The sequence below is a fragment of the Athene cunicularia genome (assembly GCF_003259725.1).
Source record: "Athene cunicularia isolate RWA chromosome 5 unlocalized genomic scaffold, athCun1 chr5_part3, whole genome shotgun sequence".
Lineage (NCBI taxonomy): Eukaryota > Metazoa > Chordata > Aves > Strigiformes > Strigidae > Athene > Athene cunicularia.
In genome coordinates this window covers 5,731,697-5,750,160 of record NW_020799103.1, presented here as the reverse complement: position 1 = coordinate 5,750,160, position 18,464 = coordinate 5,731,697, and the positions used below count along the sequence as shown (strand labels likewise).

Below are 18,464 nucleotides of genomic sequence, written 5' to 3'. Positions count from 1 at the left end.
TTTTTTTTTTTTTTTTTTTTTTTTTTTTTTTGTGTGTGTGTGTGTGAAAGGAAGATATTTTTCCCTGGACTGCATGTTTGGGGAAGCTGAACTTGAAGTGACTTCTTCCTTCGTTCAGCTTTGTTTTGAGTTATACTGAGACTGTCTTACAATGTCAGCTGTGATAATTGAACTGGATAAGCTTTCTTCAGATGAGATTGAGAGCAAAAAGGATTCCAAGTCAGATTTTAGGGAAGGCAAATTCAATGAATCGTGTGCCGATTATCATGGGTTTCAACTTCACTGCTCACGTTCTGCACCAGCTGGTAAGAATGCATTTATATAAACTATTTCCTCAAGTCTGTGTGTGTTTACTCATGTAACAGGTTGCAAGTAAACTGTAAGACCCAATAAGGAAAACACAGGATTCTTTACTGTCACATGCATACAATATATGAAGTCATTTTTACTTGAGATATAAAGGGTAGAACATATGTCTGTTTAAAAATAAAAAAAAATCAGTGTCTCCTGAACACTCCAGCACGTAAGGCACTGCTGGAAGAAGAGCCCAGGGGACTGTTACTTTGGCATTACCTGGAAGATGAGCGTTCTGTAGGAGATGACAAAGTTTTTGTGTAAGTTTGAGCAGCCCCAGTAGCTGCTCTGATACTAGACTTTGTAAAGCGTGCATGTAAGCTTTGCTCTTTAGTACTTAGCACTGTGGTTCTTTTCTGTGATATTTTTTAATCACATCAGGCTTGTAAAGAGGGAACTACATATGCTGTAAGAATTTTATTTTTTTTTTTGTGACTGCTGTGGCTCACCGATTATTTTGTGGCAGGTGTTGCATATAGCTATAACAGGTCCCAAGAAGTGTCATTTAAATAAGTATTGTAAAACTTTTTATTTCTCTGAAAGTTCATAGTCATGGAAAATACACATTGTAGCTGCCTGGGATTGTAAAATATAACCCGAGAGACACATCTGCAGTTAACTGGTGGAATCTCAGTTATGTCCTTAAAGCCTTTTAAAGTATTGGATGGTCATTCATCTAGGAGATACCTTTTAAGAACGGCTGTTCTGATTTCTTGTGGACTACGTAAGGTATTTTGACTTGTGCAACTCCCAAGGGATAATTTGATTTTGATTGTGTTTTCACGTGCTTATGACTTCTGGAAGAAAGCACAGACAAGTGGAGAATATCTGAATGTAAGTGATGCTTTATCCTGTGACAGGACAACTACCCTGCAGTGCAAGACTGCAGTTCTCACTTGACTGAAGTAGGTGAATATGTAAATAAAACTCTGATATTTTGAACTCTGTAATTAACTTTTGGAACATTTTTTTAACTTATAAATTAATTTCTTGCACATTAAAATGATTACACAGTTGAAATGATGTCATCTACTCTTTTCCAAGAAAAACAGGTAACTTCTGCTTTCCTTGATAGAAATTCTCTAATTTTACTTTCTGCAGAGCCTGCACTATCTTTTGTAAAACAAAATTTTCTCAGAAGATGCACTTCTGAAATTTTCTCTTCTATGTTAGCAGGGTTTTGCAAGCTTGGGAATCACGTGTCTGTCTGTTCCCCTGGGATCCCATAACATATTTGCTACCCCAAAGAAGTGCCATTAAAGAGTTTATGCCTTTGCTAGGTGATATGTTTTTCTGGGTTCCCTACATATCAGAGTAATCTGTCCTAGCCTACGAGGTTGATCAAGAGTAAAATGAACTTTCAGCATGAGCAGCATGTTGTTTGTGGAACTATAGCATGAATGGTATAAACTGAACTCTGAAGAGTTCTGCAGGAAAGAGATCATAAAACATCAGATCTCCTTGTTGGGACTCTCCCATTTGATAAAATATTATTTTCTTTTTAAAAGAATTGCATCTTGCAGGTGTTTGTCACAAACACTGTTTGCTATTCCTGAAGTAGGAAGAGTGCTAGCAAGTGTCTTTGACAAATGTTTTGTCAGAGTTAGAAGATTTTATTGGTTTGTGAGTTTTACATCAGAGGAAGAATCACATAAATGCTGATACATTTTCTGAGTATTTTGGGGGGATTATGAATGATAACTTAAAGCAAATGCCATCTCATCATTTGCCTCCTAAAATTCCCCTTGATATATTTATTTTACTCGTGTTTAAAGTAAGCAAGCTCTTTGTAGTTTCCAGTGCTGTGTTGGCTGAAGTCCGAATGGAAAAGTGTAAACAAGTCCTAGTTGGCTTTTATGTGTCATTTCCTAAAAGGAATTTCTACTTGCTCAGTGATGGCTACTGATAAAAATAAACAGTTGTTGGTTATACTACAATGACGGACCCTTTTTCTTCATGAGTAGACTATTTCTCTACAATGCTGTTTTCACAGGCAAAACAAAAACTTTGAACTATGCAGAGTAACTGAAACTTTGTTCTTAGAATTCAGGGTTTTTTTAGATGGCAATAACCATGAAATGCTTCAATGAAACAAGCATCCTACATCAGGGTGCTGCCCTGAGGTTTGCTAGTGTTGGCTCCTCTGCCCCATAGGAGTCCACCCTCTACAGTTGCAGCTTTGGGAATCCTACATTTAATGCTTTTGTAGCTTTTTGATGTTTTTTTAAAGAGGATTTAAAGAACTCTCCTCTAAAATCAGTCAGATCACCAATAAATGGTAGTCTAAGCCATGAAAACGTAAGCACTCAGCGTAAACCTGAAGAAAAGCAGCAACAGAGAAGAACATGTCCTCTTTCTTCTCTTCAATCTCCCGTCCACATATTCTGTTGCGTTAGGAAAGGTTTACTGTTTAAAACTTATGTTGCGCTTGTACTATGATTTCTTTTAGATATAAATGAAAGAATTCGATATAGAGAGATTATCACTTAAGAAAAAAACTTTTCTTCTTGTAGTACTGATGTGTTAATTTTAAACATAACACCTAACAGTGCAAACACAGTGAAGTGAAAACTCTGACAAAGTAAAGCAGTATCCTAAAATACAGGCTGATGCTCTTGGAATGGAAAATGGATACGTTGCTGAGACAGAAAAATGTTAACCATACCTTAATTTTGTTCCTGCTTTAAACAAACCTATTGTATGTAAATGTTAAATTACTTTCCTGCGTCTCCCTTGCTAGATGAGAAAGAATGTTGTTGGAAATGAGCTTAGCTTTCTGTGTATCATTCCACTTTCAGTTCTGAGGTAAGTACTAATCCTGAAGCATATTTATGTAGGGTCTGTAGATATTTCAGAACATACTGCAGAGAACAATAGCACCAGACTAAGAACAACAGTATTGTTAAATTGCCGTTCAGGGTATAGAATACAGATATTTTTTTTTTCTTCCATGTAGAGTGTTACTGAATCTTTGGGGTTTCTCACTTGCAGGGTAATACTGAGACACTGCTTCAAAGATGAAATCCATAACCAGGCTTGCTTGAGGAATGCTCCATGAACAGATTGATGAAGAGTGTTGGTTTCCACAGCACTCTGATTACCTGGATGCGGGGTGAAGTTTGAATGGAGCATTGATACTTGTAGACACAGCAGATAACGTGGGGTTGGTGTGGTTTTTTAGAGATGCCAAGCAATCTTTAAGAAAATCAAGCTTATTTTGATTTATATGCTACTTATCCTGCAAAGAACAATTTTTATTTAATACAATATGATAACATGAATGCCAGTGTCACAGCTACAGGAATTTATCTTCACCAATGGGCAACAGGCTATTCACTATATAGAAATACAGGACCAGATCCCTGGGGGATTTGCCAGGGTAGAGGGCCTGGGGGATTTGCTGTTCAGACTTCTCATAGGAAGCAAAGCTAATCTGAATATTGCAGCTGTATATATTTGTGCAGATTTAAACCTTATTATCCCTGATATATGCTATTCTGTTTCATCTCTTGTTAGTCTGGAAATGACTGAAAATATTCCCTGCACAGTAACAGTCTTTAACTCATAATCTCTGTTTTATTTATCATACTCGGAAATATTTCTCCATATAAGTTCTCTAATATGTTTGTAGAGATGGTTTTGTCCTAGTAACTCTTGTTCAAGAGTCAAGAAATTTCTTAAAAATATATTTTTAAAACATATACCTGTAAGTAAGGTCTTAGTGGTGTAGTTGGTAGTGGTGGGGTCCGAGTACAGCACTCAAACTCTCCTGAGATGACACATGCGCTATGTCATGGATTTAAATCTGTGATTTTTTTGGTAGAATGGTACAAGACTAGAGAAACATATTTTTTTTCTGCCTCTTTTTTTTTTTTTTTTTTTTTTTTTTTTTTGTGGTTCTCTTACTGATGAGTCTTTTGGAGAAGGGATGTGGAAGCTATTTTCCAGAGAATAGTTGCTCTGTTTCAGAAGTTATTTTTACTGCTGGTCTATTTACGTATTAGAAATCACCCCTATGCTGTAAGGGGGTATAAAAAGAACAAAATAAAGCATTAAACTCTCAGCGACTAAAAAGGGTTGAAAAATTAAGGACACATTCCTGCAAAATGCTTTGATCCGCGTGGCACAAACACCATAGCTAGGCTAACAGGGTGCTCAGGAAGAGGAAAATGGGAGTTATCAGGTAAAGATGATGTAACTGGGTAAGTACTTTAGAGTTGAGTATTTTGTATGCAAGAACATCAGTGTAGTAAGTGCATATATACAGAGGTAACAACTGTAATTTTCTCTCGTTGCAGAGCTTGAGGGGTGGAAGAGCCTTTGGGAGTTAGGCGGCCTGTAGGGGTGGTTTGGGTTTCACCAACGTAAAACGAAGTCCCTTTCTGGCCATCAGAATGCATGGGGATTAAGACAAAAAGATAAGCAAAGCTTGTCCTCATTTTCCACCAGAACAAACGTGATGAAAAGGACAAGAATTTAAGACATTTCCCACAAGTATCTGCCTCCCTTATCCTTTCCACGATGGTTGTAAGAGCGGCAGCAGCAGACTAAGCTGGTAGTGCTTGCTGTTATCCTCAGCAGCCTGTGGAAACACCTTGCCACATCACCCCCCTCTGAAAAACTTTTCGCAGTGCACATGTCACAGCTCCATCAGAGTGTCACTTGGCAGCGGAATAAAATTATCTACTTTGTGATATCAGACTGAAACGAGAACGCACAGTGGTTGAGCTTTGTTTTCATAAAAGAGCGTTTCTATTATGGAAATGGAAATATTTAACAGGCATTCTACTTGGGGGGGAAACCCAAATTAATCTACAGTTTTTGCTTGATTTTATTTTTTTCATTGCAAAGCCCTATAGGTACCTCCCTTAACTGAATGTATTTCCATCATTCCTGAAACATCAAAATACTTCTGCTTGCTGAAAATCTGCGAAATCAGTGTTTCTTGTTTACAAATTTTAGAAGGCAGTTTAATTGCTGAGTTAAATTTTCTCTTAATTTAAATTTTGAGAAGCGCTCCAATCAGGGTGGCATCACAATATCCAGGGAACTGAATAAGTTGTACTTTGGGGCACAAATCTGTGCCATACTGCCAGTTTGCTTGAATTACTTGCATTTAGGATTGTAGAGTAAAAACAAGAAGGGAGCAAACACAATATACAGGGAATTTTCTCCTGGTTACAGTCCAACTGAAGTCCTTGCCTGGAAGTGAGCTCTGTAGGAAGCTGCAGTGCATTGCAGATTCAGAACTTGAAACAACTACACCAAAGTAATTTTTGAAACTGTACTTGAAGTGAACAAATCTTACAAAGTAATCTTTGCACAGAGATTAGGTGCTATTTTTCTACTCTCCCCCCCCCTCCATTTTCTTTTGTAAAACAAAAGGTCAGGAAATGCATTTTCCTGTCATTTCAAGATGCAGTTGAGAGACTCTTGTCAGGAAGATCAATATTCAGAAATAATCCTTCTACTTGTTATACCATGTCAAGCCAGCATTTATTTGAAAGCCACTAAGAAGCGTAATTAATTCGACGGTAGAGCAGAAATACGAGTTATTAGCAGTCTCTTAACCTCAATGCAGCAGAAAGTATTTCATTATTTGACAGATAACATCTTTAAATCTAACTTTACCTTGGACGTAGACTTGACTTGACTACGATACTGCCAGTTCTGAAAATGAAGTGGGCACCTTGTGTGGTGATTGCAGGTGGAGGGAAAAGGTGAAGAAGTATATTTGTTCGTATGCAAATGGAGGCTGGACTCTAGTATGTCCCCAGTCAAGCTGAGACTTCAGTATTGGCAAGAGTCAGGTTTTTTGCTATTCAGCCTAAAGACATACTATGAGCTGCAACTGGAAGAAATTTGGCACTACTCTTTGCACCAAAACTTCATTAATAATACACAAAATAAGCCTGTAGCTAATGAATAATTTGGAGATGGCAGAGAAGCCTAACGTACTGAGGCATTCACCTCTGCTCCTGGGGGTCATGACTTCTATCCTCACATGGCTACAATAAATGGAAACTAAGCTGGATATAGAAATTTAATTTTTCCCAGAGGCATGGTTTCTCTTCTGTGCTATTCCTTCCTCTAATGAGCTATTTACTTTCAATTTGAGAGTCGGGTAGGTCAACTAACTCTGAGTAAAGACACCCTAATGATTTATAATCGTGGAATTCATTTCCCAAATTCCCTCAGTAGCAATAGATTAAGTATGTCTACATAAAGAATAAGCTGCCCTCACCAATATTACTAAAACTTGCCTGATTTGAAAGGTGGAATCAATAATTGTAAAACAGATCAGTGCAGACTTGGTAATAAAGATCAAGAAATGGGACTGAGAGTGAAGTCTGAACAGTCTTCCTATAGCACATCTTACATCTGCAAAGTCTGAATACAGCAGGGAAACACTTGTGTCTAAATTGTTAGAAGTGGGTCTCTTAAGCATTTTCTCCTTAAATAACGAGCGTAAACTGACAAGCAGGTCTCCGGTATAATATAGGATGCAAGATGACTCAGTGTGCGTGGGGAGGTCACAGAAGTATTTCAGGTTTCTTAAAACCTTAAGTCTGGGAATATGTCTCTATATGTCATTATAACGACATATTTTAAAAGAACAAGTCTGAAGGTCATAAATGTTATAAGTAGAAAGGACTGATGGCCATGTATCAATAACTTTGGTAAGTAAAGGATGCTCCTCTGGTGATGCAGAATGTGGTTGAATTCCATGCTTGAACATAGACTTTACTATAAGAGCTGATGGCTGTGTCTCGACAGTACGCAATGAGGAAACAAATGAAGTTGTTTTGTACGTGGTCTATAAGCTGTTCTGAGAACTGGTTTCCTTTTCTCTGCGTTGATAAAATAACTCATACTTGGGTTCCTTTTAATCGTAAATTTATAGAAAGTCTAGTAGATTTTTCTAGACCTTTGTGATATTTGTATCAGTATTTTAATGTGACCTAAATTAATCTGATTTAAAAACAAACAAACAAACAAACAAAAAAAACCCAACAAAACTTCCTGAACACACAAGTTCAGTAATATTTAGAAGAGGCATCATGGGAGAGAGAGAATTATACACAGAGTTATCTGTGCCGGCAGCTGAATGTTATAAATAGAAAGAGTTTTGAGTGGTGCTGGAAGAGACAAGTGTGTTTTTTCCAAAAGCACATGGTGAGAGAGAATTTGGCTGCCTCTTAGTCTCAATCCTAAAATGTACTGGTTTACTGGTAAAATAATGAACTGAGATGGTATCTGTAGGAATCATCTATTTGTGCAGAAGTATTAGGAATTATTTAGATCTTTATCATATTTGTGCTCCCGCCTTTGAGGGGGGGCATGGTGAAGTCACTTGGATCCGAATACATCCATCTCTTGAGCCAGTACAATTATGCCAAACTTCCCTGGCTGTAAACTTTTTGTAAAGAGATTTGGCCTCAGGTTTCTGTTTTAATGTTTTGATTGAACATTTATGACTATTTCTAAAATACATATATCTTCTGCATAAAATGACATAGAGCTTCAAAACAGTGTACTAAATTACATTCTGCATCGTAAATCTTTTACGTAAGAAATAATTTTGCTGCTAATCTTGGTTTTCTCTATAACGCAGTGTGCTCTATGAAAACTCATATTGTAGTTGGCTACTAATAATTATTTCAGAATGTTGCTAACAAAGGTAATAAAATATGTTTAGCAAATTTTATTTGAAGGAGCAGGATGATGTTTTTTGAAGAAAAACTGTCTTATGTGAATTCTACAGTGCAAGCTAATTTCTTTTTTCATATTTTGAAACAAAATAATTTGCCTGTACCTTCTTTAGAAAGGAAATTCCTTCTTGCATTGATCTGTGAGGCTTTTTCCTAGTAGTTGTTTTAAATACTCTTTTTCATGATTTCTTTGATTTCTCCTGTTCTTTTCCTTCCATGACAAGGAATGAACAGGTTGATGGCACATGGCACTGGGACTGTGATTAAGAGGTTAAAACTCATTTCTGCTTTCCCTACCTAGGCATAGAGTAAGGACCAAATACCAGAATTCCATGAAGTCACTAAAATAACTGGAGTCAGTCCACACTGCAAGCTTTTCCTCATCTCATCTTGGTATATCTTTGTCTTATATTCCAAATATTTTGCTTTTGACACTCCAAAGCTGCTCCCATATCTCTTTCCCATTCTAAAGTTTTCAATTCTGCAAGGTTATAAAATATCCAGGGAAAACACACTTGTAGGGATATTCGTTTACTCAAGCTTTCCTTCACCCCAACAACATTCTGCTGAACCTGAAGAAGGAAACTAATGAATTATTTAAGTGAACCACCATCAAAATTTCATGTTGCTATGTCATGGATTTATGCTCCGGATTCCTACTGTCTGGTTGTATTTTGCCAAAGAACGAGACATGTAAAGTCTGCACGCTTTCTCTTCCAGGATCCTCACTGAGGCAAGCCCTGTTAGTGCAGCTCTAAAGAGACAAAAACTAATGAAAACAGATTCCTGCCCTGTGGGCCTTGCCAAGCCAAAATGTGTTTTTTTTTTTTACTCAATGACACTTTGATAGACTCGGGACTGGGTTACGGCCAGTCTTTTGGAAAGGCGGTTTCTGATGTACATCAATCAAGAGTATAATTATCTTCATCTGTGGATTTCTTAAAATCATTGTCTTGAAAAATGGACGGACTCTGGAAGTTCTCTCTGAGAAAACAGAGGATGATGGAACAAAAAGCCTAGTTTTGCTGCGGTGCTTGAGTTGTGGCACTGCGGAATGCCTGGTATGAGGTGCTGATTGTCACTGCACGCTTCTGTTGACTGAACTTCATGTTATTTTTAGGAAAAAAAGCTGTAGTAAAAATAGCAAGCGTATTCTGAGACAGCACTGATCCATTCTCTATCTGTCAAAAACACAAAAGATTGAGTCATTCGGGACTAAGGAACTCTGCGTCTCTATATTTATGTGACCTTTTTATTTTTTGTTTATAAAAGCCCAAGGAGATCATAAATCTTCAGAATTCAAGGATGATCGAAATTAAGTTGAATGAAGTTTATTCCAAATCTTGACATCTTATTCTTCCTGAGAGAGACTTGGCCTTGTTCGCTGACTCATTTAACTAAATGATGTAACAAATGTGGGGTCTTTTTTATATATTTTTCCTTCATTTCTGGAAGAACGCAGTTTTGTACACATTTTTCACACAGGATATACTACTGGCATGTTCACTTACCTCAGGAAGAAAACAGCCAGGGCCATTCAAAGAAGTACAAATACATGTCCTATTTATAGACCTTTTTTATCCTCAAAATTCACAAATTTTAATACAATGCATTTTTAGCATGTTTTACTCTTTCTCTTAATCCCATTGGTTAATGTAGAATTAAATGTGATCACTATTATTTTTAGAAAGCCTTGTTTCCTACTGTTAGAATTTTGGTCTCCATATACTTCTCATCTTGGCTTTTTTGGGAAAAGCAACACACAGACGACTTTGGAACTCTGGGAAGGAACTGTTATGTTTTTCTGTCCTTCATAGGATTTACAGGAATTCCTGTACTGACTCAGGTCAGAATCCACCTTGTTTGGTACCCTGTTTCTGGCAGCAATCAGTATCTGCTATTCCAGAGGAAGGAATGGGAAAGCATCTTGTCGGTCATGCTTCCAGTACCTCCTCAGGGATATCCTACAACTTGATCTGACTAACGGCACTGAAGTCCTGCGGGAGGAATGGCACTCAGCTCGAGGAAAATCAGTCTTCCCTTTCACAAGTGCAGAGTTCAGTCGCTTGAGCCAGAAGTTCCCAAACTGCTGCTTTTAGCTCGTTCAGAACGGGCGTTAAGCTGTGCTTAAATGGATCTGGAAGAAAAACCCAAACCAAAACCTAGCACTGATAATATGATTTTCACTGAAAACCGTCATAACTAACAATTAGGAGTTTGACTCGCAATCTTGTATTCACGTTTTGGCACCAGCTGATTCCTTTCTTTCTGTGTAGCTCATATTTTTGAGGTTCACTAGGACAGCTACTCTCATTCTTCTTCATGACCAGAACGTGTTCTCTCCTTTTTGATTTATTCAATATAGAGCACTTGAAACAGTCTTTTCTGTTCAAATCCCTAACTCTTTTCCTGACCTTTGCACAAAGGTAACTTTTGTCATCTGTCCATCAACACTTTTGATTTGGTTTGATCTCACTTGTGACTTTTTGCTTCACATCGCATGGCAATTTTTTATTTTTAGTATCTGTTTTCTCACTCATTCCTTTACACCTCTCACTTTTGGAGTGATAACTATTACCAAGTATAACAGACTTGAAACATCCATCTTCGGTTTCTTTCTCAAAACCAATTGTTTAACTTTCAGGCACTTTCAGTCCCTTAACTTTTCTTACCTCACTCTTTTTAATACTCTGACTTATTTCTCATTAATAAGACACTTTGACTTTCTCTGCCAGTGCCAATGGCATGAATCGGCTGATGTCAATTATTTGTATTTCTTTCATGCTTTCCTTTCCTATCTTAATCTTAATTCAAAAAAGAAAACAAATAGGAAACTATTATTCTCCCCTTTTGTTTAAAGTCTGAAAAAATGTATTTTTAATATATTCTTTCTGTGAAGAAAACTAAAATAAGGAGGGAAGGTTGAAGCTGATATTTTTAGGCATTTTTTGTGTGTTGACAAAACTACACAAGAACTGATCTGATGTATGCCATCTGTGTAAATTCGAATGACTCCAGTAATAAGCAATTTTCTCTATTATTTAGGTGACTTTTGAAAAAATAAGATGTGAGGAGATTGAAGAGCCTTAATTAAAAAGAGTAAAACTCTCAAGCTTTTTCTCATTTTGCATAGCTATGAGTCCACTTAGCATTTCTGCAAATAGGTCCTGACTGACGTGTCCAAGACCATGAAGGAGCTGGTGAGACATAAATTGTATGAAGCTGCTTGTGGGCTTTTGTTTTTTTTTTTAAAAAAAGTGGATGTATTTTTCAATTTTTACCCAATTATTAAATTGGCATGTCTTCTAAAGCTTACTGGTTGTAATTCAGCAAGAATAAAATATAACACTTTCTACTTTTAGACAGGAAGATTTTTTTTTAAGCTCTCGGTAATACCTTTTCATAAAATGGTGAAAATGTACGTGGAATCAGGATATGCTTTAAGTCCAAAGAGAAGGCCAGTATTTGGAGTTGAAGAGACATTTCGATCTCTGAGTGATAAGCGTGTTATCCTTTATCTTTCCAATTTTAAAAGTCGGCACAATAAAGACAGAGTTTCCTGCCGCTGTGAAGCTAAGAGCAGCCATTCATTCACAGAATTACACCTGTTTCCTTCAGCTGGGGGATTTACCCCAAACTTGTAATGCAGACATATATAATTTTTAATCCTATAGAAAATTGCCACGGGCAAGTTCAACTGTGAGCATCAAAAATTGTCTTGTATGAATCATACAGTGAAACTCTTGCCAGAAGTCACGTGGAGGAAGTGGAGGTGTACGAACTCCGCTGTTTCTCCTTGCTCAGAGAAAGCTTTTGGTCCAATAAAGAGGCCATTTACTCGTATTGCTGTACTTCGAGCATTAAGCTTTCTGTTAAAACAAATTATTATGAACAACTTCAGCTATTGCGAAGGAGGAGTTGAAGTGAGTTTCAAAAAAAGTTTTTTACTTTATGGGCTTTTTATAGAAATGCAAACTGATTTCTTTGGAGTAATGCTTGCAGATAGCTCTGCAGAAATGAATTTGTAACTAACGACTTAGAGTGGAAAAAAACAGTTTAGCTGTTTCCCCTGAAAAGATGAGGGAGAGAACCAAGGAATCTCTCGGATGTGCCAAGCTCGTGGCAATGTGCTTCTCGAAGAGTTTTATGTGGTGATTTGAGATCTTGTTAAAACCTGGAACAGCTCACAGTGCATATATACATACGTTGACTCCTTCAGGACCGGGTTGGGAATGCGACCGCTTGGCGCTGTCAGCGCTCCTCTGTTCAGTGCCACACGTGCCGTGCGCTAGCGAAACAAAGGTGTGGGTGCCAACCAGGCTTCGGATTTGTAACGGCAAGGGAGACGTAATCGTACACCGGAATGTTCCCTGTCGCTCTTTGAGAAGATATTTAAAAATAAGAGAAATAGACGAATGTTACAAATACGAAGCTACCACACATTCCAAGTTAGCGTGTTAGCTTTGTTCAAACTGTCCTCCAAAAATAGTTCTGATGATAATGCCGTGGAATTTGAATACGCCGTATGACTATTTCTCTGTCATTGCACAGGACAGCAGAGCAAGCGGGTTTTTTATTCACCTTTTTTTTTTTTTTTTTTTCCTAAAGTAGGAAAAAAAGCCCTAAATATGCTGTTTGAACCTGTGAAAGAACGCACCGTCTTGTTAGTTAATTTTCAAAGGTTCTGCAGGCTTGTTCTGCCATGTCAGCTCTCATTTGTAAAGTATTAGGACTTTTTTAAAAACAAGTTAGAGAAGATACTTGTTGTCACACTACCCAAGTAGAGCCCTGACTAGAAGTTTCCTTTCATTACAGGCTCAATTAATATTAGAAAACATGATCCTGATAATGTTTAAAAACTAGAAATAACTGCCATGAACCTGATACGTGGCTGTACATTTTTTAATCAGCTAGTTTCATCAAATAGTATGTTTTTCATACAATATATCTACTTACCAACAAGTCAACTCATTTCCTCTATTCTCTAACAAAGTTTCTAGTGTCCAAACCGACTCCAAATGTGCTTTTGTTCCTTACGCTGAAGACAGTGATCAGGTGTGAACAAAAGCTACTGCCCAAAGCTCTCCTAAGAAATCCAAATGGGTTTGGGAAGACCTGTTTATATCAAATCAAGGGTTTGAGTGTTTTGTTCCAAAGGTGAAATCCAACTATTGTCTCGTGTTTTCCTCTTGCAGTTAAAGGTGTGTTGTTGATTATGCCTTCCTGACACTTTAATTCCAACAAAAAATGACAGTCAAATCTTATGTGGAGTCACACAATAAGCAATTTAGATTGAACTATCAAGAAATTCTGAGGGTGAATTTGAACTTGGCTGTGTTCTTGTAGCATATGCTTGGGCTAAAACCTGATATCAGTGTTTCCCAGTATCACAATATCAGGATCCTGAATGTACAGAAACTATATAGTAATGCTGCAGTATGTGTTAGCAAATCTTTGAGAAAAAAAAAAAAAAAACAACCTTGGAAACTCAATAGAAAAGGAAAACAAAAGGATTTTCTGCTCCAAAGAATTCACTCGGGTGGCATTTACTGCAGAAACTGGACACTGCATACAATGAACAGAATGAATAGCTAAGATGTGACAAGAAATTTCGTCATCTTTACTGCTTTGGGGCTGTTTAATGCATTTATTTCGCTTGGGTACAAGTTAGTACGTGTAGGAAAATAATCAGATTTGAGCGTTAAGAGTATCAACTACTTAAATATTAAAAGGTAATTTTCTTATCATATTAATTTGAAAGCTTTTTTCTTATGGTTTGACGTGTAGCATAGTTATTATTTAGGTGGTGGCGTGTTAAAAACTCCCACTCCTACGTTAGAAGGTTGTGCCCTTCTGTGACTAACTTTGAAAAACACGGCAGAAGCAGGTACAATATGTAAAAGCTGACAACTTGGTCGAGATTTGGCTTAGCTAAAAACAGGTGGAAGTTGGAGGATTTATTAATTACTTCTGCAACCGTCCTCCGAAATGACTCGGGCTCTGTGTGAGCGCAGCTTTGCCTTTAGGTAGCGCACTGAATCGATGCTGTTGTGACGGTATCGTTGTTTTGATATTATCACGTGACTTGGAAACCATTAATAGATGTGAGCACAACTTTTTGCAAGATGAATAATTTAGAGCAGTCAAATAGGAAAGCTTCCACAGAAACTGGGAGGCGTCGTGCCAACACAGGCTAGGAAACAACTGGACCTTAAGTTTTGATTTCCTTGTTTTCAACCTTTCCCATCTGGTTTCTTTCGCGCCACCTCCGGACAACTGCTAAGCTCTACGTTTGTTACCGTTTTCACGGAAGTAACGGGAAGAATGTGATTGTGGAGACCTTGCACTCAGTTTGCAATCCTGAGTCACCGTTTGAAACCGCTGACGTTCCTTCTGGCTTATGTAGATGTGTTCCAGGTTGGCTTCTTGTACCTGTAGGCACTGATGTATCACGAGCTGGTTTCTCGCTGTGTGTCCTTTGGCATGGTTTTATCTCCTGAAATCATGCAGTCACAGTAATAGGTGGTGTTTGGGCTGGTGTACAGAACTGGTATTTGCATAATTTCCACTAATCAAATTATCGTAAGTGACTGGTATTGAGACCAGGCTTTCTGGTATTTTCTTAACATGGAAACAGTGATCTTACGGTTGTATTATAGATTAATTTATTTGGGTGGTCTCTGTATTTGATTTTTTTTTTTTTTAAATAAGGCTTTTTTCTTTCTTTTTTCTTATCAAACTGCAGCAAATTTAGTCAGACAGAATGTAATTTTCCCCTGGCTGAATTTGGTAGTTCAGGGAGGACTTTGTAGCACGAAAGCTGGGGACTGGTGAGAAAGCTACTGTCCATTAATGGTGAGGCAGCACATCTCCAGCACTGAAAACAGGAATCCACAGTCTCCATCAAGAAATGAGCCTCTGATGTGTATGTCACTGACAGACCCTGGGATCATTCATTAAAGATAAATCAACACTGTGTCACTTAGCTAATGAAATATATTGCCATAAAGCCCTCTTTTTCTTTTTTTAGAAGCTGAAAGTCCTCTTTGATTTATTTTACCCGAAATGACTGTGCTAATATGGTGGTTCTGGGACATTTACCCTCTGTTCTTATTGTGCAGTCTTTCTGCAGGACATAAAAATGATCAACATAGGCAGAGCTACATGGCTAATTTCTTTTCATCTTGTGTATTCCTCTATCAATAACTTTTTCTGACTCCTTTTCTACATAATTAGTATGATGGAAGACTCGTACCTTGAAATATCACAGCATAGCTCAACAAGTACTGAGTAAAATGTGCTTTGCCTGTTTTATTTCTGCGTTTGCAGTATCACTGATACATTTCTTGATATGAAAAGACTGTTGTTACAAGAAACAAAAGCTCGGCCTTTGCTTCCTTGAAGTCTTGGAACAGTGAGTTTCATACTCAGCTTATCTGTAGTACAAACACGGCATTTTTCCAGAAGGTCAAGCTTGGCCTAGCTAGCTATGCAATGTCCAAGCCAAGCGGAGTCTAAGAGGGAGAGATGAAACTGGTATCTTCAGTCAGAGAGATTACAGATTTTTGTATCAAGTGGTGCATTAGTGCTGCCTGCTGTCAGCGGCTTCTTCGGAGTCCTTTGGTTTTCTTACACTACTTCTAGTTTTGTGATTTTTTTTTTCCCTTTTTTCTGCCTTAAACCTATTCTAGAGGAACCCTGAGAAAGCTGCCTCCACCAACTGTTTAACAATTTCTCCCATTAATATTATTTTCACCCTCAACGTTCATATTCCAACTCGTGTGTTGTGATTCCCACTCTCCTTAGAGAGAATTTGAAACAGAGAAATGATGTGATTGAGAGTTCAACACACCTTCGTGAACATGAAGAAGGAAAAGAAACTCTCATCCTTCCAAAGTTCAATTAACTTTCTAGCAAAATATCTTTTTGGATCAATTCTGAATTTCTGCTGCAGTTGCATATAGTCTTTGTATAGCATTGTCAGTAAGAGACAAGTTCTCTAAATGCATACAAATACGGTTTGTTTACTGTTTTGTTTTGAACTTATTTCATCTGCGTGATCTGCAACAATCATCCATTAGGCTGATCTTAATTTTCAGCCTAAACTATAATGGCTTGAAATTTATAACTGATTGAAAATGTAACTGACGTGCTGATTTTGGAGGTAAGGCAATGAGGTTGGCCCGGCTCTTCTGATGTGCGTTTTCTCTGTGCCCCATGGCTTTTCTGTGTTCTTCCTCCATAATCAGTAGTGCTATTCTGAAGCCAGAAAAAAATGAGAAGGCTTCTTTACTGCTTCCAGGAATAAAGTTTTTAGAGGATCATACCAAGAATGATGGTATGATTATATAATATTATACAATATAGTAATATTGTATACAATATATTATGTATGATATATAATAATAAATATATAGAGATAATAAATATATATCATTATGTATATTATTATATACCAAGTCATGACTTGAGAGTGTGTAGGTGCTCATGGGGGCAAGACACCTCCTGCAGTAGTGCTGAAGGACCAACATGGCAGTACCTAGCAGAATGTTACTGCTGAAATTCATGGTTAGTAATCGCTGTCCCATGCTCATTTTTGAATTCTGCACGGGATTTTCGTGGGAGTACCATGCCAGCCATTCAGCATGCCAGAGACTGTTCCAATAACTCTACTATGTTCCACATTAACAACATTATAGCAAAGAACACCGCGTGCTTTTGCCAGCGATTGTTTAATATGAGGGTACAGACGTGGTCTCAGAACCTCGGCATGTCGAAGCTGCACGTGAATGTTCATTCAACCAAAATGCCGTTGAGATGTGTTCGTTCTTCTTACGTTCCTAGCCTCCAAAGGATAAAGGAAGCAATTGCAGCCACGGGTTTTTGCCCTCTGAAAGGCTGCTAATGAGATTTGGTGTGTTTTGCCTCCTGTGCTACACTTTGTACCACCTAAGTTTGGAGGGTTGGGAGGAGGAGGAGGAATTTTTTTTGTTTTTTAACAGTAACAGCTACTTTTCATAGGACACACATACTTATCTATGATATTTACGACAAAACAATGGGACCTTGGAGGAACAGACCTTGACACTGTACGTTTTACGCCTGATCAGTTCTCCCAAAAATTTCCAGATGGCATTTCTTCCTAGAGGATTAACTGCTGCTTCCTCTTCTCTTAAAGCAAGTACTTAAACAGCCCAGGAAGTCTGACTGCTAAACCCAATTCTTACTGAGTAATGTTGTGTTTGTCTTACACTGAAGTGTATCTTAGGGATGGTTCCATAGCATCTGGGGAAGGTTAGCCTTTTCATTTCCAGGATTCTGAATCTAATGTTTGTGTTAGCACATTCCTGCTTCACAATGGGACAGATACCAGAAGGACAGAGTTAGTACTCTTGTTCAAACCATCCTTTTCAGATTAAAGTGGATTGGCTTGTTTTCTCCCTACTGTTCCAGTCTTTAAAGTGATCTGGCAGTTCCCGCTCCATAAACTAAAGGACTTGCTTGTTTAACCTGAAGGTAGAATCTGTTGAAGGGTAAAAACGTGAATGCAGTAGTTCAATGCGAAACGAATATTTAGATGTTATGATTATTCCACTCATGCTTATTTTAGGGACCCAAATAACTCGAGTTATTGTGATTAAAGATCTAGCTGCACTATTAAGCGTTGTAGAGGAGAGCACGGGGCAGGTATATACCCTATTACTTGCTATGGTAGCTGCTTCTCTGCGTGTTCTTCCTCTGCACTACCTGCCGCACTAGAGCTGAAAATTAATCATCTGCCCTGTGGTCTGAATGGGGGCGTGAGCTGTTACCCTGCTCTGCCCTACACCGTTTGCTCAGTGTTTCTCATCTTGATTTTTATTTTTTTTTTCTTAACACCAAAAAGGTTCAAAAAACCCATCCCTGCTTTATGTCTCTATCTTTTGATTTGGGCAATAAATTGCAATAACTTCTTTAAAAACTTGAAGATTCATGTTTTGGAGAAAAAGATTTATTTTTAACATTTAAATGCTCTGCGGAAGGATTTTTCTTGCTTCTTTGGTTTCGTTTGTGTGAAGGGGTTCTTGTGTGGGCTTGAATTATTTGACAGTATTAATATTAGCCTTAGTCTTAGATATCTGCTGCATGGAAATTACTTGGGTTTAGTCTTAACTTTGGCTTATTTCCTTCTTTAAAACTGAACTTTTATCTTGATTTTAAATGATCACAGACTATTTTCACATAAGTTCAAGTTTTCTGGTAAAATTACTTATGAAAATGAGAGAACGAAAGTCTGTCAAGTTGCTGTCATATGCTTGAAGTTGGTCTCCAGTTGGTAAACACAGAAATCCCTCCCTCAAAAAAAAATTGTCTAAATAGGCTTCATTAGTTTCCACCTTTTCTGAACCAGTCCTTGTT

At 37.7% G+C, this 18,464-nt stretch overlaps 1 protein-coding gene across 1 annotated transcript in view; it reads left to right on the top strand.

Annotated features, from left to right (window-relative positions):
* The first annotated feature begins 151 nt into the window (after positions 1-151).
* Positions 152-18,464, top strand: part of ANO3 (anoctamin 3) — a 188,739-nt gene continuing 170,426 nt past the window's right edge. Inside the window, exon 1 of the mRNA XM_026850685.1 lies at positions 152-305. Coding sequence (XP_026706486.1) covers positions 152-305 — 154 coding nt within the window. The remainder of the gene's footprint in view (positions 306-18,464) is intronic.